The 20,553-nt window shown below is 38.5% G+C and overlaps 1 protein-coding gene across 2 annotated transcripts in view; it reads left to right on the top strand.

The window, feature by feature from the left end:
* Positions 1-20,553, top strand: part of LOC139724879 (N-acetylglucosamine-6-sulfatase-like) — a 42,953-nt gene that overhangs the window by 9,895 nt on the left and 12,505 nt on the right. For both annotated transcript variants that reach the window (XM_071636001.1, XM_071636002.1), the window contains exons 4-8: positions 8,732-8,797; positions 12,377-12,475; positions 13,718-13,885; positions 14,857-14,939; positions 16,343-16,461. In XM_071636001.1, coding sequence (XP_071492102.1) covers positions 8,732-8,797; positions 12,377-12,475; positions 13,718-13,885; positions 14,857-14,939; positions 16,343-16,461 — 535 coding nt within the window. The remainder of the gene's footprint in view (positions 1-8,731; positions 8,798-12,376; positions 12,476-13,717; positions 13,886-14,856; positions 14,940-16,342; positions 16,462-20,553) is intronic.

Here is a 20,553-nt window from a genome sequence, read left to right as displayed (position 1 = left end):
GTTTGGCGTGGATGACTTCAACCAGGACAATCTCCCGCTCTACCCTCGCAGAGTCTTGATAAAACAAATCCAGAGAGCAAAGCTCGTAAACTCTCACAACCTACAAGTAATTTGTGCCTCTACTACAAGGAAATATGATATTTACATTGTAGTTATTTCCAGAGGGTATGCATAAAATGTTCAATTAAATGCTTTGAGCTTCCTACACCAACGGTGGCCACAGAATTCATTATCATGCTCAGAGCAAGAAATGCAAAAGTCACTGTTTCTGGAAGAATTTTATAGAACCAATTCTCCCTTGTGTACAGCCTTAAAGGGGATGACTAGTAGCTGATCAGTGGGAATCAGTGGGAATGCTGAGGGATGATTGTTCAAATCCTTGTGGGATTCATTTAAGAGTACATTATATATCTACTGTTGTTATGTGAAAATTATTTGCTTTAGAACGGTCTCATATTCAAGTAATGTGCAGATTAATGCCCCGTCACTGACCAGGCACGCTAACCTGGAAACATTAAACTGCACATTACTTGAATATGAGACCATTCTGAAGCAACTAATTTTCACACAACAATAATGTACTCTTAAATGAATCCCACAAGGATTGGAACAATTATCCTCCAGCATTCCCACTGATTCCCACCGATCGGTTACTAGCCATCCCCTTTAAAGTGCGGTGACTTCAAAAACATATGCAGGGAATGAGCCTAGAAGACATTATCTATTAAAGTGACTATCCCATGAATTTTTAGAATGTAGGGCTAATGTTGTAAACTCTAAAACGAAATCGTCTAAATAGGGCATTTAGTCACTCAGACACAGTTATTAAGAGGTTCTTTTAAAATTCATTTGTTTTGACGTCAGAATCACATGATTTCCCATTCACAATTTTTACCCAAACGCAATGCTTTTAAAGGAATGTTTCCCATGGCAGCCATTTTGCATTTCAACATGGCAGTGTATATCTACAGGACAGGAAGCAGTCCCGCCTACGCAATTCACTGAACGTTATGAGTGTTCCAGCATGCTTGGGTTTGCAGTTAAAGATCTTACAGCACCAAATATGGTCAAAATCCATCTTGAATTTCAAGAGTGGCGGCCAATGCGAATAATCCATTATTACAGAATGTACAGGCCCTATGTGTGTTTTTTGAAAGAATGTATACTGTATGCCACCATAAACATTCATATGTCTAAAAGTTGCTTGTAACCAGAGATACTAGCTGAAAAGCAGCCATTTTGAATGTTAAGATGGCCGCCTTGATAGTGATCTGCAATTTAAGGGAGGGAAAAAGTGCATCTGAATGGTCAACATCATGAACCCGGTTTATGCCCGAAATGTGAACTTTCTTTATTGCTTACAACATGAGATATGGGTCAAAATATACGTTCTGGTTTGGCGGCCATTTTGAATTTCAAGATGGCCACCTTCAATATCAAAATGAACCATCGTTTCAGAAAAAGATGTTTCAGAATGTCTGATAGCATACGCATGCTCTTTGCCCCTAATTAGAACCTTACACAATGTATGCGATATGAGGTACAGGCCCAATTACACTTTTTATTGTGGCCATTTTGAATTTCAAGATGGCCGCCAATGAAAATGATCCATCATTTAAAACAAAATGTATAGCTTGTCTGACATCACAGGCATGCTTTTTGCCCCAAATTTATACTTTCCATAATGCTTACAACCTTAGATATGGGTAAAATATATATTTAGCAATGGAGGCCATTTTGAATTTCAAGATGGCTGTTAAAAAACTGTATCAAAACTATCTATGGTATCAGAAAATGGTGCATCAGAATGTCTGACATCATAAACATGCTTTTTGCATCAAATTTGAACCTTCTATGATGCTCACATTATGAGAATTGGGTCAAATTACAGTTTGCTATGGCGGCCATTTTGAAATTCAAAATGGCGGCTGAAGACATGGTCGGAAAAAAATGTAACCAAAGTTTTTTGGATTCAGCACCCCCAAATTGACCAAGTTAGCTTTAAAAATCAATTTTTGCACGAAAATCTCACGGGACCCATTATTTCGACATAGCAGACTGTACTATTACATTTAGAGGAGAACAAAAAATCGGCATGTCGCAGAACCCCGTCCCTGACCTGCTGCAGGTAAGCATGCACACTCACCGTTCCGCTCTGCACGCATGTCGAATACACACATGTATACATGTATACACACAGTACATCGATCCATACTTTATCCATACACACAGCACATCCATACTTTATCCATGTCAAGCCAGAACTCCTTGGTCAACCAATCGCTGCTTTAATATTTTATTGACAGGCCAAGTGAGCAGAGCTTGTTTGTGCGTAATTTTGTTCAATGGAGGTGGGATGGGCCTGGGAGAGTGTTTGTCTCATGGTAGGTTGACAGAGATGGCTACCTATGTTGCACCATAGACATAGCACATGCACATTGCCACATTTTAGCGCAGACATTCTCAGAACTACGTTTAACTACACTAGTATTGATACAAATTCCATGTTCAATTTAGTTATTATTATTATTATTATCATTTATTCGACCAAGTAAAGAATATAGGATACATATCATTAACATCACACACATGAAACAAAAACCAGAATGAACATTACAAAGGATACACTGTACTGTACACGTTACACAATGTGAAAATGAAATGAATGGAGACTACATGAGGGTCGGGGCACACAAAAGTAAATACACTTACTATTGCCCGTAGGCATGTGAACCCACACATGTTGCACCTTAAGAAACATTTAACAATCATTAAAAAATTATCACTCAACCCCTGATCCCCCCCCCCCTTAACTCCATAATCCTTATCAAACTTCAAAACATAAAAAAAAAAACACTGTACAAATCTAATATAATCATCCAACCCTTGACTTCATTTATAAATATATTCATACATTAATTTCAAAAACTGAAAAAAAAATACGTCAACATAAATGTAGGAGATTCCTGGATTTCCACCCGACCCCCAACCCTAAGCCTCTAACCTCTTAGAACATAATCATCATTGTCGTCAGCGTAAAAATGAAAATGAAGCACATGACTGTGTACAAATCAAAACTAAAACTATCACTCAATGTGATTAATACCTCGTCAAACACGGAGAATGTAAACTCATTAATTTGTATACTGTTACCACATGTGTAAAATCAAAACTAAAACTAAAACTCAAACCACATGTGTACAAATCAAAACTAAAACTATCACTCAATGTGATTAATACCCCATCAAACACGGAGAATGTAAACTCATTAATGTGTATACTGTTACCACATGTGTACAATCAAAACTAAAACTACAACTCAAACCACATGTGTACAAATCAAAACTAAAACTATCACTCAGTGTGATTAATACCCCCATCAAACAATTAATAACGATTAATTTGTATACTGTTACCACAGCGACTCAATGTTCAACGTGAACAAAATAATGATGAATTGTGCACACCCACATTATCATAACAGTCATATATTATGTTTTATATATATATATATATATATATATATATATATATATATATGTTATATATATATATATGTTATATATGTCATATACTAGAACAAAATAAGAACATTATCTTCAAGAACAGACAAATTTGAATACAAACACACACACGCACGCACACACACACACATGCATGCAAATGTACTATAATACATGTACATACCTGTGAGTCGGGAAAAAAAAAATCGACTCTCGCGAGAGTCGAAGTTCACTTAAGTCGACGCATTTTTGTCAGTCCCGAGAGCTTCGACTCATGCGAGGTTAACTGTATATGAAAACTCAAGATTGACTAGATTGACCCATTTCACCTTTTTTGAGTCCTCATCTAAAAGCAGGGTGTGCGACTTTTTGTTAGTTTTTTGATGAGCGGTCACAATTTTGTGTATTAATATCTCTTGGGTGCATCTATAATAATCACTGTCATTCTTGAAAATTGAGTTTCGTTCAAATAAATATAAAAAATAAATAATTTAAAGTCATGTGACATGATCTTCATGGTCACCTGAGTGAGCCATCACCACTTTCTTTGCACATGAAGTGCTGTTTGTTTGATAAAGTTGTTGAAGGATTTACAGTTGTATATTCTTTTTGACAGTGCTCAAGATTCCTGATGGATATTATGTCAAGATACTTCCTTTAGGCAAATGCCTGTCCTCTTTTATTGTAAGAGATCCACTTAAAGGGATCATACAGTTTTGGTTGAGACCTAATTTCAGGTTTCTAACATTTTTTGGTGAGATAATGAGAAACCTCAGATTACGAAATATGAAAGAGCATGTAATTCTATGAAGAATTCAACATTTCTTTGATGAAAATTGGTTTTGAAATGGCTGAGATATCAAAAAAAGAGCGATTCTAATAAATTGTGGGACCCACACTTTATTACGATCGCTTTGTTTTACTTTGTTTTTTTGATGTTTCAATCATTCCACACCCGATTTTCATTAAATAAACTTTGAATTCCTCTTAAAATGGTATGCTCTGTAATGTATCATAAGTGTTTTCTTGGTATCTCGCAAAAAGTTAAAAGCCCAATTCTCATCTCCACCAATACTGTACCATCCCTTTAATACATGTATGATGTATTGAAGCTTTGCATGTTTATCTCATTTCATCCAAAGGCTTGTGAAAGTGAACTTTTGTGATCATTCACCGTCCATTGTGCATCATCTGTTGGGTGTAAACTTTTTACATTTTCAACTTCTTCTGAAAAAGCCCATGATGGTTTTTCATGCAAATTGGCAGATTAGCATCCCTGGTGTGATAGGATCTCAATTTGTTCAAACAGACTGTAGTACAACTAATACATAAAAATGCATCATTGATAATCAGCTTTTATGATAGCATGTATGTGTGGAATAGTAGATTTGACGTACTGGTAGATCTTTTCAGAGTCATTGAAGTCTAATTCAAAAGTTGTGTAATAATAGTGGAAAGTGATCACTACAATGTACATTGCAAATCTTTTCTGGACTACACTAGTACAAATGTACATGCATCATTGATAATCTGCTTTACACCATTACATAAAAGTGTCACGACTGTGTTTGGAATAGCAGGGTTGGCATGAAGGTCTTTTCAAAACCATTGAAGCCTAACCAAAATTTTAGCTGGGAAGTTTTACAGTGGTTATTCCACATCAAATCTGTCATGGACTACGTGGCTGCACACTAGTAGGTACAAGTAGACGCATCATCTACTTTAAGTGGTGATTCAATTAAAGTATCACGTGTGTGTGGAATTGCAGGTTTGACATGGATCTTGTGAGAGCCATTGAAACTTACAGTTGTTAGTGCCTGTTCATTGGCCAGTAAACCTCTTAACCCATTGAGGACAAATTGATTTTGCTTTATTGTGCATTTCCATAGACACCTCCTCCAGTATACTCGGGACTAGTCTGAAACGGGTTAATACATTTAAACTTTAGACTACAGCCCAATGATTATTGTGTGGACGGCAAGCTGTGACTTTCTGAAATTGTTTCAATTCTTAAATCCCGATTGGTACAAGTAGACATTATCAAATATTTGTTTGTTCCTAATCAATAACATTTTGGTTGTTGTCTGTTTTCTAGCTACAATGTAGCAAGAGCCATCTTTGCTTTATTAAGTTTAATACTTCCTTGATCAGAACATATTACATTTTACATTTGAGGGACCCCATCAGAATGTAAAGGGCTGGGAGGGGATAAACATGGTATTCGTGGTAGAACATGGGCCAAACCATAGTGTGCCTATAGTACTACAGTACTGCTGAGTCTCCAGTACTTGGCATCCCTTTTCCCTATGGCCCAGCCTGGACACCTTGTGATAGACAGTGAGAAATCTTAACAGGAACACAGAAGGAATTAAAAAAAAATTGCCCAAATCACACTGCATACTGCGTTTTGGGCAAACGGATCTGCTGTTGCCACCATGATCTTAAACATAGAGTAATTCCATCCCATGGGCGTCTCAAAGGCCTCAAAGTGACTCTGTGTGGAAATCTTGTGTGTCTGGTATACCCAAGACCAATGCATAATTTTCCCTGATATGTGTTGAGGATCAGTTTCCCATTTAGTTTGTCTTGAAGAATGTGTTATGCCGACACAATACCCTTGATATTCATTAACGTCTTCAGCATCCATAATTATAGAGTTTGCATGAAATGTATGAAAAGTTAACTTGTGAGTCTCTCACACAGTAGCTCAGGGATTATTTGACTTTAGTCACAATTTGTGTTTGCACTGATACAAGCTTGAACAAGACCTTCAATTGATCTATCAATATCTAGTCAACTGGCTAACAAAGCTGTTTGCCAGTGATGCTCATGTTTTCTAACAATTATGGACCTGCATACTGTAAAACATGATATTTTCGCGGCATGAAATTTTCGCAAGTTGCCTCTAACATTCAATGCGTATAGGTAGACAAGAACTTTCATGTGCATTTTAATTTCACGAATCTTGGCTCTTGCAAAAATCGTGAAATTAAAATGCACGCGAACATTCCTCGTTTTACAGTATATGGTTACAATTATAAATATTGTTATAAGGAATGTCCTGACATTAGTTACATTGAGGCGGTGATCCTTAAACTTCAAGGTAAGCTAACTTCAAGGACAAGCTGTTGCCCCTTTACTTCGACACACGTCCACACGACAAAGCTTGTAATCGAAGGTAGCGTATCAGCGATGATAAGCTCCTTCCCACATATTTCTACGAGGAGTCCCACTCGATGATAAAACCACAGAACTGGAAGTTCATGATGACCCCAGTACGAGGGTCACTGTATTCATATTTGAGGGGCTGACCTGGAATATAAAGGGAATGGGGGTTCACGGAGAGGTCACACTTACCTTCGAGTTTAATTGATTATCGTGTCCACATGATGCATAACTTGGGGTGGGGACCCGGACTGCTCGTGGATAGAGTTTAACCCTGAGAAATTTTGTGGTTTTATTATCAAGTTAACCTTAAGTTAGCTTTACCTCGAGTGCGTCTACACAGTTGTACTTAACTATGAACTTATCCTCAAAGTTAGCTGAACTTGAAGTTTAGGATCACAGTCTAAGCATAACTAATGCTTTTAAAAACTGCTGTATGTAGTTCTTCACCTGGCAAACATGATGGATACAAGTGATGTATTGATATAATACAGCTGTAAGATGGAGATTTCAAAACCAGTCCTGGCAGCATACATGTACAATATAAAAGTGAAACTAAGTTCAAGATTCTTCTCACAATATTATGACAGTTTTTAGTTTCACTTACATCTCAACATGACTATGAGTGATTTACCTAATCTGTCTTTGCTTTGACCAGGAATTATTGTTTATACTTCATTCAGTGGCAAATTATTATTGTTATTTTTTTTAAAGTCAAGACTCATGTCATTTACAGTGAGTAATACTAGCGTACAAGTATGCACTAATGTTGTTCACTTTTTTTTTTTTGTAAGCCCAGTCAGTTGCTGTTTCCTTTACCCTGCTTTTCAAGGTGGTTTTACAAAATTTGCATGATGTCCATCCCTTCATACAAATCCAAGTACATATGTATAAGTATAGGACCCCGTTTACAGTGCGGGGCTGGGCTGAGCAGAGCCCCACAATTTTGTCCGTTTACACTGCCGGGCTCGGCTGCACTTTTAATTCAAACCTTTCAATATTTTGTTGTAGTGGCGCTCTGCTTGTAAACAATCGCAATTTGGTATAGTCTGGTTTTCAGACCCTTTGCCAACTGGATGAAGTCGCCGTTCGGGCAAAGGCCTTTGCCGAAGGACCACCTTAAACTATACTAGTTTTTGACATTGAGGGGGTTAATATCCTGAATAACGAAATAGTATGGGCAGAGGGTTTGGAAGCCAGACTAAAATTGGCCGTGCATTTCGGCCAGTTTGCATTTACACTGAGAAAAGGCCAGGCTCGGCCGCGGCCGAGACCACCTCCAGAGCGTGGCCAAATGTGCGGCCAATTTTGGCCCCGCATTTGGCCTATTGCGCGTTAACACTGAAATGAAGGCGGGCTCGGCCGCAGCCGAACCATGGCCGAGCCTCGTTCTGTAAACGGGGTCTAAGATGTCTTGGTCATAGAGTACTCCAAAGTGTGATGTCATAGACATTCATCGCCATGGAAACTGGTTCCAAACAACCTTACCTGGCCTGAATATCTGTGAACACTATTGTTGCTAGCCATGCTCATGCCTGCTTCCAACCTAAGTTCTAGATACAAAAGACTGTGACATTATTACTTTGATACTTTATTGTGGTTTATGAATACAGATAACTGGGTTGCTATACATTCACATAAACCTGTAAATGATAGGTCCAGACACTGATTTGATTGGAAACTGTATTGTCATTAGATTTAATAGAGAGTTGATTGCAGGTAATGTATTACAGAGTACAGCCCTTCTGTGTCCATGCATTAGATCAGTTTACTCTCACTTTCGAAGCATGACATGGCCAGGATGCGCAGAGTCAGTTTAAATATAGTCCATTGATTATATACCAGGGTTATTTTAGTCAATTTAGAGTAGATTTTAATTATGAATTTATTCTGAAGTACTTTGTTATGTTTTTTTTAATAGTTTTCTGATGTTGCGAGTTTTTACTAGCCTTTATGGCTGTGGTATTTGAATTGTTTCAATATTTAAATTCATGAAAAATCAGTTGCAATTGTTTCAATGTTTGTTTGTGCTTTTTCTTTCTGTCTTTTTGAAATCATTCTAGTATGGCAGTCCCAAGGCAGGTGGTCTGGCTCATATTCCCCCGGGATGGAACCAGTGGATTGCTCTGGTGAGTAAGGCCGCGTTCATGCGAATTTCGTAGCCAGAATCACAAACATGAATCATGATTCAAAACGGTGTTTCAAATCACGGTCTCAGCGGAAGAGCGTTCATGCGGGCTTTCGCAACGCTGATTCTGGCTCTGCTCATCCTTTGCCATTGCGCAGCGCACTGCGCAGTTTGACCTTGTCTCTGCAACTCGAGCCAGACCTCCTTATGCCAACACTTACTGATCAGTCAGTTCATTATAGGCCTTTACGTTTTTATTTTGGTGAATACTTTCCAATAAGCTGTGGCATTCGGGCTCTGCCCACAGATCAAGGAATAATCTGAATTCTTCGTCTCTCCAATTGTTTCCCTTGGTAGACACAGCGCTGCAGCCATTACTATTATCAACTCAATCGGAGAGTAATTACATGTATTATTATATTAAACAGCTAGATACTAGCATAGAATCGGTGTATGGCATTGATGTAAACAAACAAGTGCAAGTATGGTACCGAAACACACGATTCATAAGACGTACCACACAATGTGGGATACCCCATGAGACGCGCATGCGCACAGCGCACAATGACGTCATAGAATCATGATTGAAATCACGGTTGCGGTCATGCGGTTTCTGCGATCGTGATTCTGGCAGAATCATGATTCAAAACGCCCTTTTTTCCGCGTTTCAGATCTGCGTTTTGAAACGCGTATAAATGGAAAAATCGCATGAACGCAACACAACTAAACACGTTTAGCGACTAAACGTGTTTAGAAACGCAATTCTAGTTTCGCATGAACGCAGCCTAAGCCAGTTGACCCTTGACCCAAGGACTTTTCAGGTTTGATATTAAAGCTAAAGGCTGTGATACACTGTCTAACAGCTTTCTTCAGTGAAAGTGTGGACCAAGTACTGTGGTGTATAAAAAGTGTATAATTATGTGACCCTGCACCACAAAACCAACAAAAAATGGCCAGACGTTGATTTTTTTTTTATTAGTTAAGTGCATATTCTGAAAGAGCAGATTTTAAGCTTTAAAATGATGTATAATTCAATTCAAGTGGACCCTCATAACCTACCTAAATATTGGAAAGAAAGCATGCACTCTGGAAAAGTGTGTACTGAGAAAAGAGGCTCTGAAGTACAGGGTCTACTCAAGCCCTTTGAATAGTCTCCGTAGACCAAGCTGTGCTCTGCTCAATGAATGGGACAAAAAACAGGATGTAAAAAGCAACAACAATGAAGGGATTATCAGATTAGACTGTAATTGAGCATGCTGTATTAACACATTCTATCCCTGACTAATACAAAGTTTCAAAGCAGTAGCATTATCCCTTCAAAAGGTATTAGAGTTGAAAGTGAAGAGTGTGTAAAGGGTTTCTTAGAAATGAAAAGGGGCCTCTAAAACATACCTAATCACACTATTCTACAAAAAAAAAAAGTGTTCTAGAAAAATTGCTGAAAACACAAACTTTAGAATAATGTAGAAGAAGAATTGCTCTTTCAAAAATTATGAAAAACTCAAGATTGACTAGGTTAACATGTTTCATCTTTTTTGAGTCCTCATGTAAAATCAGGGCTTGCAACTTTTTGGGGGGTTTTGTGATGCATGGTCACATTAATTTGAAGTTCTGACTTTTAAGGGTAGACTACTCCGTTCAGCTTTTCTATCTGTTCAACTTCAGCTTCCATGATACAGTGATACTAGTTGCATCCACATTTCTAAATCAATGGAGGTAATGATTTTAATGCCCTCAGAAGTCTCCTATTGACTTTGCATGCATATCGTCATAAATTAAAAAAGAGAATTCATTTTTTTTTCACATGAGTGAAACCACATAGACAAGCTTTAACCTGTTGTGTCAAAGTATCATTCTGTTGTGATATCCAAACAATGATGACAGAGGAGTTGCTACATTGTATTAAAAAATCATCAATTACAGTTGATACTTTTATAATAGTTCTGTATCAAAAAGTTGTGCGGTGGTGACAGTATCACTGCGCTTGAGTTCTGTTTGCGACTGTGCATCACAGAACCAACAAAAAGTCGACCGATGTGGATATTCAGTGGAGGGCAGATTCTAAAAGAGTAGACTTTATGCTTTGGAGTGATGTATAATTTGATTTCTTATATTAAACTTGATCTAAATATTGTCAGGAAAGCACACACCTTGAAAAAGCGTGTACTGAGAAAAGAGGCTCTTAGATGTACACAAGTGTAGGGTCTATTCAATGGCTTAATCTTACCAAACCATGCTGTGTGCCATGACTGGAACAAATACATAATGTTAAACTCCTTTAGCAATAACAATGAAGGAATGATCAAATTATACTGAACATGAGCGTGCTCTATCAACACATAAAAAAAACAAAAATCAGCACATGCGACTTTCTTTTGGTTTTGTGATGCAAGGTCACTTATGTGGTTGCAACCAACACTAATCCATGGAAACATGCAAAGCCTAAAGTTTCCAAACTGTATTGTGTTATATGCAATTTTGCTGAAATGTCCACAATTCTGTTCAGTATGATTTCACTCTGGATGTAACATACTAGTAGTCCACTTGAACATGGAATGAAATTGCACTAAAAGCAGTATGCTGATTGGTCAAGTGATATGGGAGCGTGTAAAAAACGTCCATACCCGAATTGGCCAGCATAATATAGACTTTGAGAATGGCATTGCTCTCACTAGTAGATGAAAAAAACAGTTTTAACCCGTTGAGGACGAGTCCCGAGTATACTTGGGCAGGTGTCCATGGGAAATGCATGTTTTATAGCAAAATCAGCCCGTCCTCAACGGGTGAAGAAACCACTATAACTTGCCAACTGTGAAACCTAATCTTGCCTTGGGCATGCATTGCAAAGACTCAGTAGCATGGGGAGACATGGATGGTTTGATTGATTTAATCGTCATTCACTGCTCACCATGGTACATTCGAAAACCACGAAAAGCCCTCTTAATAGCAAATGTGTGCATCAAAGCGTACGCGTACGCTCATCCGTAACAGCCAACTCCATTCAAAGTTCTTCAACTGTATTTACATGGAGATTAGTAATAAAACTGTACATACACAATTTATGGTGAAGGGATTCAGGAATATACCCGAGCTGGGCCCACCTTCCCACCCCATGGAATCCCCTCCCTAATAATAATGATAGTAATAGCTGGTTTTTATATAGCACATTTCACACTTGTTAAGTATCTCAATGCACTTTACAGAATATTATTACCCCGGTCACTGGATACATTATTTCTAACCAGCACAGACAGTGCTCACTCTCCACTCCTTGTTGAGCATTCCAGTCAGTCGCAGCCATTTACAGGCACATACATGCTGATCAACCAACATAAGCTTTCTCATCCTACCGGTTACCCATTTATACTCCTGGGTGGAGAGCAGCAGTGCGGACAAAGTGCCATGCTGAAGGGCAAATGTGTCGGGCTTGGCATGGGCTCGAACCCACAAACCATACTACGCTCATGTCGTTCACAGACGAGTGAGTGCTCTTATCCACTCAGCCATGACACCTCATTGAGTCTTTAAGTTGTAAACACATTGTTGGTATCCAGACTATTTCTCTTGTTCTTCCTCGTAGAAATACAACTCGGTCTACTACAACTATACGTTGTCCGTGAATGGAGAGGCTGAGCAGCACGGAGATGACTACCATAAGGATTACCTCACAGACCTGATAGTAAGTTTTCCTGTTGCCTCTACCAAAGTGTGATGTCATAGTCATTCATCGCCATGGAAACTGGTTCTAGACAACCTCACCTGGTCCAAGTGTTTATGTGCGCAAATGGTTCCACCCCAAGCTATAACATAAGACTGTGACATCATCACCTTGGTTCCCTATAATGAGTGGCTGCCTGAAAGAAGCATTGAAAGACATGTTGTATATCAAGAGTTTGATATACAGTCATCAAAAACAACTACAAAAAAAAGTACCGGTATTCAGAATACGACCGACCAGCTCAAAACTCACAATGAGTCACTGATTAGGATTCTTTGTAATAGACCAAAATAGTGATTTGGGTTGACCACCTCAAATTTCTCAAGTTTTTCTTTTCTCTTTTTCCTGGGGAAAATCTGGCAGCTTTATATCAATACTGAAATTAAGATACAAATGTATTGGCAATTTTTCTGGACCATATTTTCCCAGATGTGTGATATCCTTTCACTGGAAAAAACATGTTCTCATTAATAATTCTGCATAACATGCCTGAGTGAATTCAGTCTTTAGCCAAATCCTTCTTTCTCCCTTTTCTATGAAATTGCACCTCCTCACTCTCTCTTATTTCAGTCACTTTGTGAATGGGTTAAAGATGGTCAATGTTTTACAAGGTATCATTTTAAAGCTTTACAGTTTACTCTTTTAAACTATGTAGAAAAGTGGAAATTCATTGTTGCCTACTCTTTGTGGGTTTTGAGCTGGACTCAAATACCCGAATTCTAGAAAATGGTCAAAATCTTAATAGTTGTGAATAGCGTAGGATGATCATTTTCAACAAGTGTTTTTGTGTGAGTGTGTGTGTGTTTTGTTTTGTTTTTGTTTTTTTAAGCTCTACAGTATACTAGTTAAAACCTTACTGAAAAGTATAATTTCATTGTGGCCTACTTTTTGTGGGTTTTGAGTTGGACTCAAAGGCCGAAATTCATGAAAATGGTTAAAATCTAAACCATGGTTAATGCATATTCTGCGTAAATAGGACTGACAAATTGCCATTGAGATCCCTGCTGCACACGTATACATATGTAGCTCCCTGGGAGCTCTTTTATACTTCTCTGATTTTGATGGGTGAATGTTGGAAGTCACATAAGGGATTTTGCAACTTTCCTTTATTAATGAGAAATTATTGTTGTTGGTATTATTTTTATTGTTACTATCATCATTTTTAATACTTGTTCTGCTAAACCCCCTTTCCGCTCTCTCCAGAACAACAGGTCCATGGCATTCTTGCAGAAACAGGTAAGTGGTGCCCCATTCTTCATGATGCTCTCCACCCCTGCCTGCCACTCCCCCTTTGACTCCGCCCCTCAGTACATGAAGGAGTTCACCAACAAGAAGGCCCCTCGTGGGCCCAGCTTCAACATCCATGCAGCGGTGAGGTGTCCAGACTTTTGTTTGTTTGTTTGTTTGTTTGTATGTTGTTGTTTTTTTGCACAGTCACGTATACTACTGTTGGTGCTGTACATGTGATGTTAGAGTAACCGTGTTGAATAACTGTAGCTAGGTAACCCTTTTTAATTACTTTCCCAGCAATATTTTGTATGAGTCAACATGACATCAGCAGGTGCAGTGTCCATTTGCCATTTCTGGTCATTTTGACTAAATTATGACCCTGATAATTGTAGCTGTTTGTTTAAAAATGTTCTCCCTGAAAATGGGAAAAAATGAAGTTTGTTGGCAAAATTCAGATTGATTAAAGGGTGTGTACAGTTCTGGTTGAGGTGAGGATTAAGCTTTTAACGTTTTGCGAGATATTCAGAAATCACTCCATGAGATGTCAAAGAGCATGCAATTCTAAGGGGTATCGAAAGTTTATTTGATGAAAATCAGTTTTGAAAAGGCTGTGATATCCAAAAACAAGGTGAAACAAAGAGATCCTAATAAAAGGCGTGGCCTGTCGCCTTTTATTATTATCCCTTTTTTGGATATCTCAGCCATTTGAACACCAATTTTCATGAAATAAACGTTGAATACTTCTTAAAATTACATGCTCTTTCATATTTCATAAGAGGTTTCTCATTATCTCACTTAGGAATGTTCAAAACATGAATCCACACCTCAACCAGTACTGTACAGTCCCTTTAAATGTGATGAAATTTCTGACTGGAATAAAATTCTTCCTCATTTTTTTTTTTTTTTTCTATTTTTGGTGTCCATAATCTGCATGTGGCTTATATGGAGGTACGGCCTTATTGTACGCAAATTCAGAATACAGTATATTACAGTATACTGAGTGTGGCTGACCTGGGTAGGGCGAAACATGCTTCTATAGCATGATTAATGAGAAAATTGACAGAATTGACTCATCTCTTTTTTCTTTCTTTCTTCTTAAATTCCACCCACAGGATAAGCACTGGCTAATCAGAAGAGCCCAGAACCCAATGTCCAACACTTCAGTCACATACCTGGATGATGCATTCAGGAAACGGTCAGTGTTAGGTGTTAGGTGTATTTTAGCACTTCACACATCTGGTATGGTCAGTCAGCGCTTGGAAATTAGAAGTAGTATTTGAGCACCATCCTCATTGAGATTACATCAGTCAGTACCATTGTAGGAAATTGTGTGTGTTTGTTTGTTTTTTAATTCACACTCAAATGCCAAGAAAAGAAAACTGAGCAAGCCTGTGACTCAGTGTATCAATTAGTTATTGTACTCTTCTATCCTATCTTTTTTTCAAGAACATCTTTTGTACAGCTTTAAGATGAGGATTGTGCAGTTTTTATTTAATTTAATTTAATTGAACTGAACTGAATTGAAATGGTCTTTATCAAAATGTGACTGCTGACCAGAGGTTTGAATTGCACAGATACAAAGAAAAAAATACATTGGCATCAAAGAAATTTCCAGTGTTCTTGATGTTTTCTCTCCCTCCCCTCCCCCATCACCCATTGACTATTATCATCACTATTATCTACAGTACCTCATCACAAGACCATTCTTCATGAGCACATGTGCAAAATAGTGCCAGTTTAATGACAGTCAAGACTAGGCACATTTGTGACCCTGCACCTCGAAACAAACAAAAAGTCGCCAGACATGAACTTTTAGTTAAGACCATATTCTGAAAGAGCAGACTTTAAGCTTTAAAATGATGTATAACTCAAATCAAATGGACTCTCCTAACCTATCTAAATATTGAAAAGAAAGCACAAACTCAGGAAAAGTGTGAACTGAGAAAAGAGGCTCTGAAGTATACAGTGTCTATTCAAGCGCTTAATCTTTACCAAACCGCGCTGGCTGTGCGATGAATGGGACAAAAAACAGGAAGTAAACCACCAGAGTAACAACAATGAAGGGATTATCAGATTAAACTGAAATTAAGCATGCCTCATTAACACATTCTGTCCATAACTAATGCCAACTTTCAAAGCAGTAGCGCTATCCTTTTAAAAGTTATTAGAGTTGAAAGTGAAGAGTGTGGACAAGGTTTTTCAGAAATGAAAAAGGGATTCTAAAGACACACCTAATCACACTATTCTACCAAAAATGTTCGAGATAAACTGCTAAAAAAACACACTTTCCTGCCCGTTTTATGATACCAAATTTGAGCATAATGTAAAAGAAGACCCGCTCTTTCAGAAAAAATGAAAAAGTCAAGTTCGGCTAGGTTGACCCATTTCACTTATGTTCAGTCCTCACGCAAAATCAGTAGGTGCGACTTTATGTTCGTTTTGAGGTGCACGGTCACATTTAGTCCTTTCTTTCCAAACTAGTCTTGATAGAAATTGTGTTCATTTTGCATGTAATTTTCAACTTTTAAATTTGTTATGTTTTCATTCTTGTAATGTGTTGTATTGAAGTCTTTGCTGGTCATCATTTGGTCCTATCAGGTGGAGAACTCTGCTGTCAGTTGATGACATGGTGAAGAATATTGTCACACTCTTGGACAGCCAAAAGCTCCTGGACACCACTTATATCATCTTCTCCTCTGATAATGGCTTCCATCTTGGTATGTTTGTGTGAATGTACATGTATGTAGGTCTGTATGTATGTATGTCGTGTGTGTTCATACATAAATGTGCAACTGCTTATGCACTGTATAAGCTGTTAATTTCATGTACAGATATTTTCGCAAATGAAGAGGTCGAGGACACTTTCGCGAGATGTTATTTTCGCGATTTTGACACCTCGGCTATCATAAAAGTGCACTAATGCTTGTCAATCTGAGATATTTTCATGTGTCCAACAGTGATTCGTGAAATTTACGAAAATTAGACCCTCGCGAAAAATGACAACTTATACAGTATGTAAATGTGGTATGTGTTGGGGGGGGGGGTGAATGTGTGGGTGCTTGTACTTGTTTCTGCCTACACAGATGATTGTTTCCGGGTGCATATCTTTGTATAATTATATACATAGACCAAGATATATTTTTAGTGAATTTAAAGGCAACTGCCAAACTAAACAAGGAAGTGAAAACCATTATTCAATCAAATGCTAGAGGAACTAGGCAATCAGCTTGGACATTATTGCCATCCAATGTGAGTATATTGGCCATAAATAGTGTTTTATGAACATGCCAATTTAGATGGAGGGAATAATTTACGTAAAAGTAGATGCCTTGAGTTTGTCAACAGATGTTTGTTTTTTTTTAATATTGGATTAAAAAGTGATTAAGTTATTTTGCAGTAAATAAGTTGGGAAAGAGATTATTGTTTAATTCTTAGCGGAATAATTGAGATATTCTCTGGGGAAAATATGGAAATGCTGATCATCATTTAGAAAAGAAAAATATGAAATAAAGAAAGTAATGGCTATTTTCTTTTGTGGCATGACTGGGATGCCATTCTGAGATGCTTGGGAGACTGACAGTGGATAATTTTCTTACATTAACCCATTGAGGACCGGCTGAGTTTGTTACAACACGCATTTCCCATAAACACTTGCCCAAGTGTACTCGGGACTCATCCTCAACGGGTTAAACACCCCATAGCATGGGGATTCATAATGATAATGATAATGAATAACATTTATATAGCGCTTAATACTGATGTTTCTAAGCGCATTCATCCGGAAAAAAAAAAAGAAGTATGACATTAAAATAAAATACAGCATTATGTAAATATACAAATTATGATATAACATGCAACAGCAAAACAACATAATTAAAGTTGAGTAAACAGATAAGTTTTCAACGATGACTTGAACTTATCAACGTTATCAGCATTACGAATATGGAGAGGAAGTTTATTCCAGAGAGACGGGGAAATAACAGAAAAAGCCCTATCACCATAGCGGGTGCAGGTACGGGGACCATGTGATAGTTGGAGAGTGGAGGAAGAACGAAGAGAACGGGTTGAAGTGGAGGAGCGGAAAGAAATTAAGTCTTTGAGGTAAGATGGAGCAAGATTATTACATATCTTGATACGTTGATGTATGGGGAGCCAGTGGAGGGATTGGAGAACAGGAGTAATGTGGTCAGATCTTTTTGTAAGGGTTACAAGCCTAGCAGCTGTGTTTTGAATTCTTTGAAGTGGTGCAATACTAGAAGCAGGGAGACCAACAAGCAGGGAATTGCAGTAGTCAAGGTGGGAAGAAACAAATGCGTGGATGAGACGTTCAGTGGAAGACTGATCCAATAACTTACGGATTTTACCAATTTTACAGATACCCCAAGCAGCAGAACGACATGAGTTCTTAATGTGTTGTTGAAAATTCAGGTGCTTATCTACAATAACTCCGAGATCTCTGACGGACTGAGAGGTGGGTATAGTACTGTCTTCGAGGGAAAATTCTGTGAGAGAACCACCTCGCCTAAACTGAGAATGAACATATAAAAATTCTGATTTAACACAATTCAATTTCAAATACAGTAAACCTCGGATAAGTCGACGTCGAGTGAGTCGAAAATCACTTAACTCGAAGCAAAATAAAAAGTCCCGATTTTTCCCTATGTATTTTCTCTAAGAAATATTTGGATAAGCCGAAGTACGAGAGTCGAATTTCGGCTGTGTCGAAGTAAAACAGTCAGTCCCTTTTGTACAAAATACACGTAGTTTACATCACTTGAGCCGAAGAAGATTTGTCTGGCATTCTCATTACATTTAGAGGAGAACAAAATAATCGGCATGTCGCAGAACCCCGTCCCTGGCCTGCTGCAGGTAAGCATGCACACTCACCGTACCGCTCTGCACGCATGTCGAATACATACACATGTATGTATACACACAGCACATCGATCCATGTACTTTATCCATACACACAGCACATCCATACTTTATCCATGTCAAGCCAGAACTCCTTGGTCAACCAATCGCTGCTTTAATATTTTAGTGACAGGCCAAGTGGGTGGAGCTTGTTTGTGCGTGCCCGGCTGGCTGTATAGTTTTGTTCAATGGAGGTAGGATGGGCCAGGGAGAGTGTTTGTCTCAGGGTAGGTTGACAGAGATGGCTACCTATGTTGCACCATAGACATAGCACATGCACATTGCCACATTAGCGCAGACATTCTCAGCGAACTACGTTTAACTACTAGGTACTAGTATTGATACAAATTCCATGTTCAATTTAGAACAAAATAAGAACATTATCTTCAAGAACAGACAAATTTGAATGCAAACACACACAAGCACGCACACACACACACACACACACACACACACACACACACATGCATGCAAATGTCCTATACTACATGTACATAACTGTGAGTCGAAAAAAAATCGACTCTCGCGAGAGTCGAATTTCACTTAAGTCGACGCATTTTTGTCAGTCCCGAGAGCTTCGACTCATGCGAGGTTTACTGTAATTATCACATGACCATTGCTTAATATCCTCAACACATCTACTGAGTTTGCAGAGTGCTTCGACTTGAGTATTTGGTTGTATGATTATATAAATTTGAGTATCGTCGGCATACATAACATGTAGAATATCTTCATGAGAGTTGATTACAGAAGACAGAGGGGCTGTGTATAGAATAAATAGTAAAGGACCAACCACAGACCCCTGGGGGACACCATGTCTGTGAGGGAATGACTGAGAAAGTGCGCCGTTAACGTTTACCATCTGGTGGCGGTCATGTAAGTAAGATGAAATCCATCTCAAGACTGTTCCCGTAAGACCAAAGTTGGACTCTAATCTGTTCAGAAGAATCACATGATTGATAGTGTCAAACGCAGCAGAATAATCTAAAAGCAGGAGAGCAGCTTCGTGGCCTTTGTCTACTGCTAAGAGGAGGTCATTGAGTACCTTCAATAAGGCGGTTTCTGTGGAATGAAAGTGCCTATAGGCAGACTGACTAGTAGGAAACAACTGGTGTTCATCGAGGTGATCTCTGAGTTGGCGAGCCACCACTTTCTCAAGAACTTTACCAATAAAAGACAAATTAGCAATGGGGCGGAAATTGTTCAAATCATTATGGTCTAAACTTGGTTTCTTCAAAAGGGGCAAATGTGAGACCTTTTGAAGTGCTCAGGAACTACGCCAGATGACAATGAGAGGTTCAGAATGTGAGTTATTGCAGGAAGAAATTCATCTAGACACTCTTTTAGTAGCCATGTGGGAAGAGGATCTAGAGAACATGACTTGGACGGAAGAGAATTAATGAGACGTTTCACTTGTGACTCAGAGATTAAAGCAAACTCTGAAAATACACACTCGGTGTTTACATCTATGTGAGAGGAATTTGAGAAAGAGATTTCAGGAGACACTGGGAATGAAGAAGCAATGGTGCTAATTTTGTTGTCGAAAAACTCAGCGAACAGATTGGCCAGTACAAGATTTGAAGTATGGTCAGGAAGAACAGAATCCGGATGTGCAATTGTGAGTTTTTTGATGATGTTGAAAAGTTGTTTGGTGTCTGCGGCAGCAATCTCCTGTCTTAGGTGCCTTGACTTAGCGTCGGCAAGGCGGTTGTAGTAGGACTCACACTCTTGCCGATACAGCTTTCTGTCAATGCAAAGACCAGACTTGATCATACGGCGCTCTGCGCGGCGTCTGCGCCTCTTAGCCTCCTAAATTCATGGAGCAGTAAAGTGGACCCTGTTCTGATATATTCGGGAATCATCATAGCAAGTCATGTACAGCCTTATCACTGATC

Source organism: Diadema antillarum, unplaced genomic scaffold, assembly GCF_040938485.1.
Source record: "Diadema antillarum isolate AM-2024a unplaced genomic scaffold, OU_Dant_1.0 seq00000002_RagTag, whole genome shotgun sequence".
In the NCBI taxonomy this organism is placed as follows: Eukaryota; Metazoa; Echinodermata; class Echinoidea; order Diadematoida; family Diadematidae; genus Diadema; species Diadema antillarum.
The sequence above is the reverse complement of the archived record's forward strand: the minus strand, read 5'-3'. Positions and strand labels throughout refer to the sequence as shown.